This window comes from Alosa pseudoharengus, unplaced genomic scaffold, assembly GCF_046254945.1.
Source record: "Alosa pseudoharengus isolate Yale_2024_CS ecotype anadromous, Long Island Sound unplaced genomic scaffold, YU_APseudo_1.1 YU_APseudo_1.1_scf_20, whole genome shotgun sequence".
Classification (NCBI taxonomy): Eukaryota; Metazoa; Chordata; class Actinopteri; order Clupeiformes; family Clupeidae; genus Alosa; species Alosa pseudoharengus.
The window spans coordinates 17,229,968-17,235,190 of NW_027468664.1; the positions used below are offsets into that span (position 1 = coordinate 17,229,968).

At 42.4% G+C, this 5,223-nt stretch overlaps 1 protein-coding gene across 2 annotated transcripts in view; it reads right to left on the bottom strand.

The window, feature by feature from the left end:
- LOC143136178 (acyl-CoA synthetase short-chain family member 3, mitochondrial-like) overlaps positions 1–4,766 on the bottom strand; it is a 31,479-nt gene extending 26,713 nt beyond the window's left edge. Inside the window, exon 1 of one of the 2 annotated variants that reach the window (XM_076296729.1) lies at positions 4,588–4,766. In XM_076296729.1, coding sequence (XP_076152844.1) covers positions 4,588–4,751 — 164 coding nt within the window. In that variant the 5' untranslated portion in view covers positions 4,752–4,766. The remainder of the gene's footprint in view (positions 1–4,587) is intronic. The other variant, XM_076296730.1, reaches the window with a different exon arrangement.
- Positions 4,767–5,223: the final 457 nt, after the last annotated feature.

Genomic DNA, 5,223 nt, shown 5'->3' on the forward strand with positions numbered 1-5,223 from the left:
CAATAGCCAGACTGTGATTGCTTAGTCTGTACCTGGTCAAGGTTTTTCTCTGTCTGGTATCAGTGACTGTGGATAGGTAGTCAGCCACAGTGTACTCTCTGTTTAGGGCCAAATAACATTGAAGTTTATTTTATATGATGTTCAATATGATTGTTTTTCTGCATTTATAATTTGGTTAGGCCAAATTGTTTGAGAAAGGGTGGCAAGGTCCTGAGGCCGACTATTAGTTGTGTTAGTTGTACTATTAGTATGTGTGAGTCTCAGGACTAGCTGGATGAGGGGACTTGTTTTTACACTCATCTCTTGGCTTTTTAGGGCTTAATAACAATAAGAGTTGGGGTTGCTTGTTTTGAGATGTTCGAAGAATTTGATAGCTCTTTTTTCAATTTTAATTAGTAAAGGGTATTGGCCTAATTCAGCCCTGCATGCATTGTTAAGCGTGTTCCTCTGTACCTTGAGGATACTTTTACAGAACTCAGCATGCAGGTTTCGATTGGGTGTTTGTCCCATTTTTCAAATCCATTGTACATAAGAGAGGACCCCACACTTCACTGCTGTATAATGAAATTGGTTCGATAACTGTTTGAAATATTTTGAGCGAGATCCGAATGGGTATGTCAAATTGAATAGTTTTTTTGATGGCATAGAAAGCCCTTCTTGCTTTCTCTTTCAAATCATTCACGGCCAAGTTGAAATTACCAGTTGAACTGATTTTTAGCCCAAGGTAGGTGTAACTTTTTACTTGTTCGATTGGATATGTACCAAGGGTTAATCTCTCTCTCTCTCTCTCTTTGTCTTTGTCCAAGGCCAGTCCCTTTGAAGGCCTTGACCCAGGTGAGTGTGTGTGTGTGTGTGTGTGTGTGTGTGTGTGTTTGTGTCTGTGTGTGTGTGTGTGTATGCGGTGGCCGTGTGTGTGTGTGTATGCGGTGGCCTTCACACCATGGCAAAGCAACGTGGTAGAAAACCTGCCACTGATCTCCCTACCTGCCTCCAACTTACAAACACAGACTATTCATCCAGAACCAGAACGCTTCCACGCCGCCCTCTTTCACTACTTCTGAGCGCTGTGTTAGCGCCGATTGAAAAGGCTGGGCACGTCCCAGGCAATCAAAACACTTTTATGAGTCGTTGGCAGTCCTTTCATTTTGTGAGACACCCTTCCAGGGAGGATCTACAGCTACACTTTACAAAGCTGATAAGCCTGACAACATATCTATGTATCTAGTCAGTGGACTATGTCAAGGGAATATTTCAATTGATGGCAGCACCATTAGGCTGTTTTGAATAATGTCATTCAGTTTGAGCCCACAGGGAATAAAACAACTAAAAGTTTATGTCATTGTAATTCCATGCCTTTGTTTAAGGGTAAGAAATGTCTTCAGGTTTAGTGGCTGAATATATGATCCTAGTAAAGACGTTGGTACACTGATCATTTTCTCATCTGTGAAGCAAACATTAAGCTATTCCCATTTAAATTTGGGGACCAATATACAAAGAAACATAAAGGTGAACATAGCATATTATTCTTCCTATTGCCCCTAGGACAGTTTCAAATATTGTAGCTTTTTTCCCAGCTTTCTTTAAAGGCCCCCTAAAGAGTTTTTTTATAAGCTTAAAATAACATTTATAAAATTATTCTGATGGCACATAAACTCTTAATAGGGCAAACGGTACTTCTGCAGCACTCTGAGCAGGTCTTATCACTTTGTAAAATAGCCTTAGGTAGTTGCTGTTTGGGTAGGAACATTGCCACTATCACAGACAGAACAAAAGAACAATACGTTCTTTAACAATAAATGGAGTGAGGGATACTAGTGTAAGAATGGGCAAACATAGTACCAGTAATGGTAACCAGATATGCATATCAGTGCATATCATGCACATATCAGATCATGCACATACAGTATATGCAACTATTGTTTGTATACCAGTAACCAAGATTGGTTGGAGCGTGTGTTCCAGTGAACTTTTACTTTGCCGGTATTTGAATTGAGTTATCTGGCCCAAGACTGACAATGTCCATTTTATTATTAAAAGCTAATCTTCATCATATAAAATAAGAGCATGACACATTGCACAGGTAGATTGCCTGAGTCTAGCATGCAGGAATAGGGCACTACTTTGCTAAATCCACATATTGAAAGTGTGTGATACGTCTGGCCGGCACCAACACAAAAGCAAATGTCAGGCAAATCACGGGCCGTGCCTGGTCTAAAGTGCCTCGAATAGCACAAAGAGCAGGGAGGAGATGGAGGATAAGGGGAGACATGCGGAGCAAATGGGCATCATATTGCTGGAGCTCCCTCAGCCCTTTTCTTGCCTGGAGTGCAGGTCAGACAAGGAAGCAGATTAGCGCCGTCTGCAACGCAGCAGTCTCAGGGAGTCAGGACTGGGAGGGGTTGCTGTAAGCTTTCAGGCCAGACAATCCACTGTGAACGCTTAGAACACAATACACACACAAACACACACACACACACACACACACACACACACACACACACACACAATTGTGTTTCTGATCTAAGCATTGAACGTAATCACCTGAGGTCACCATTTCTTACAGAAGCTGCTGTATTCAGCAGCCAGTCACATAGATTATTCCTGTCAGGGTTAGTAGCGCAACCACTCTTAATGTCAGGCAGGGAAGATTTGGGCAGTAGTTCTACTCTGAACGACAACAACATAAAAAGCTGTGTCGGTTACAAAAACGGCTCGGCTGTCGTTGAGATTAGTCAATCATGTTTTAAGGTCAGGAATTTTCAAGGAGAGATGGAATGGCCAAAGTACCACAACAGAAACACCTAACTGAGCTCTATAATCTTTAAAGATGTACAGTACTGACAACTGTCTACAGTCATTTCCATGCAGAGTCCCAAAAATCACATGGTACATGAACAATGATTAATATTTTTCTCACCGTTAAACTGGACTAATTAAAGGACAAAAAAAATGATTTGTACATATTACATCTGCAAGCAACACCCACACATTTCACAATAATGAATCTTTAGCCAAAGTTTAAACACAACCCAAAACCTCCCTTCTAATGAGTTATTATAATTTATTTAAAAATGAATGATAATTTCCAAAAAAAAAATACTGACTTTTTTTCCCCCCATGAGGTCCTCAATACCGAACGTAGCCCGACTCTTTATCTTGTGGTATCAACATCAGAGTGCAGTGCATAAATGTTTTAAGCGGACATCATCCGCTGCTTCCCACTGACCGTAGCTTTGGCCGCCGGCCACCCACCTTTTACCCCCCATTATCTCCATGCGCTACCAGGGGCCAGCCAGGATGGTGTCTCTCATTACGGGAGACGGTGTGGGGAACGAGCAAGCGATGGGCGATGTAATGGCGTTTTAATGAGCTGACCGCCAATGGCGGCCGGTGGATCGGCATCAGCACAACTGCCGAGGCTGCGAGCCACAATTACGAGCGCCTAATGAGAACACGAGACGTGCGAGCAATGGGGCCGTGTCAGAAAACAGCCGCAATCACAGGACGGTGCGAGGAGTGTGTTTGTCAGGGAGGTCAGTAGGGAAATGTTAGAACCACTGTGATTTTGCAGATGGAGCCAATGGAGTGTAGCGAGCATGAAAGCACACCTAGCCCCCAGCGTGCTGACTCACTAACTCAAAGAACTCAACATTGTGTTCAAGATACGACATTGGTAATTCTTAATTAAAAAGACCAAAACAAAAGATGCTCTCCATCACATGTGCACTTCTTGCCACAGCTGGCAACATAAATACAAGGCAGGAATGAACCCCAGTGATTCAATATAATGACAAATAATTATTAAAATATAAACAAAAATGATTGCCAAACAGGGACACCCATGTGTTTGCAATGTTTGTGAACTGTTGACTGTTCAATAGCTAATCTCAGAGCCCAAGAGAATCCCATGCAGTTGCTTTCTCAGGCCATCTATTTTCATGATGGTGAAGAGCGGAAGCTAAAGCTCTCTTATTACAGTAGGCCTATCTGGTAACACTTTGCTTGCTTTATGCTTTAGGAATACTGGGTTTAAGTAAAACATTCCCAAGTACTCCAAAAGCAGCTACGACATCACTTTCTTCCACAAAAAAAAGATGTGACATAAATCAATCTGTTCTTACAGTCAAAAGCAAAACACTGCAGGTAACGAGTACCACAGTAGCAGTCTGCCAGCTGCTTGTTAAATCCATACTAGCTGAGCAGGTGGTACACTGGCCAGGTGAGATCATGTCATAAAGAGTTAACTAGGGACAGGTTCACTAGGGAGAAGATACCGGAGCAAAGGTTCATATAAGGAAGAGATGTTGTCTGGGGATGGAGACTCACCTGAGCAAAGGTGTGTGTGTGTGTGTGTGTGTGTGTGTGTGTGCGTGTGTGTGTGTATCTAGAGCATGAGGGAGATCAATAAGACACAAGCTAAACACATTTAACATTATCTGTGTGCTTTTTTCTGTGCTATATATATTATATATATATATGTGTGTGTGTGTGGGAGTTACTCAAGATTTTACTTGGGGACAATACCCGGGTGGTTAAGCCTTTACGGGGAAGATGCTGAGGTTGGGCTTTTTGCATTGGCTGTCTTACCTGTGCATGGGGTACTGGTTCCCTCGTTCTGCCTGAGGGTCCTGCTGTCGGATGGCTCGGATGGCCGTGGGTGCAGTAAACATGGAGGACGCGCCATGCTCAGAGATCACACGGAAAAACGCCCCAGGATCTGGAGTCCCCACAGGTTTACCCTGTACACACATGTACACACACACACACACGCACACAGTTCAAGTACTGTTTGTAAATGCATACACATATAAATATCCTAATCCTTCACATATCCCTTCTTCAGATGAAACATGATTCATGGTGGTTATGAAGGCTGCAGAATTAGTCCACCCATTATGAAGGAGAGGCTTACTTGACAGGTGCATTAATGAGTAGATGTAAGAGAGATGCATTAGACTCGGATGAGTTAACTTAATCAGAACAAAAACATCATTAAAGCTCTGTTCTTCTTTGGGTGAGATCAAAATGAAGTGATTTGCACAGGCCAATACTTCTGAAGAAAAGCTTGACTCACTTCACCCTTGTCATTTCAGCCTTGGAGAGAAACGGAGATAAAAACAGATCTATTGCAAAGTTAAGTTTGCAAGTGCATATTAATAAGCAACATATCAAATACAGATCCCAGTGTTAATTAAAAAAAAACAGGACCCACGGCTGTCCTGG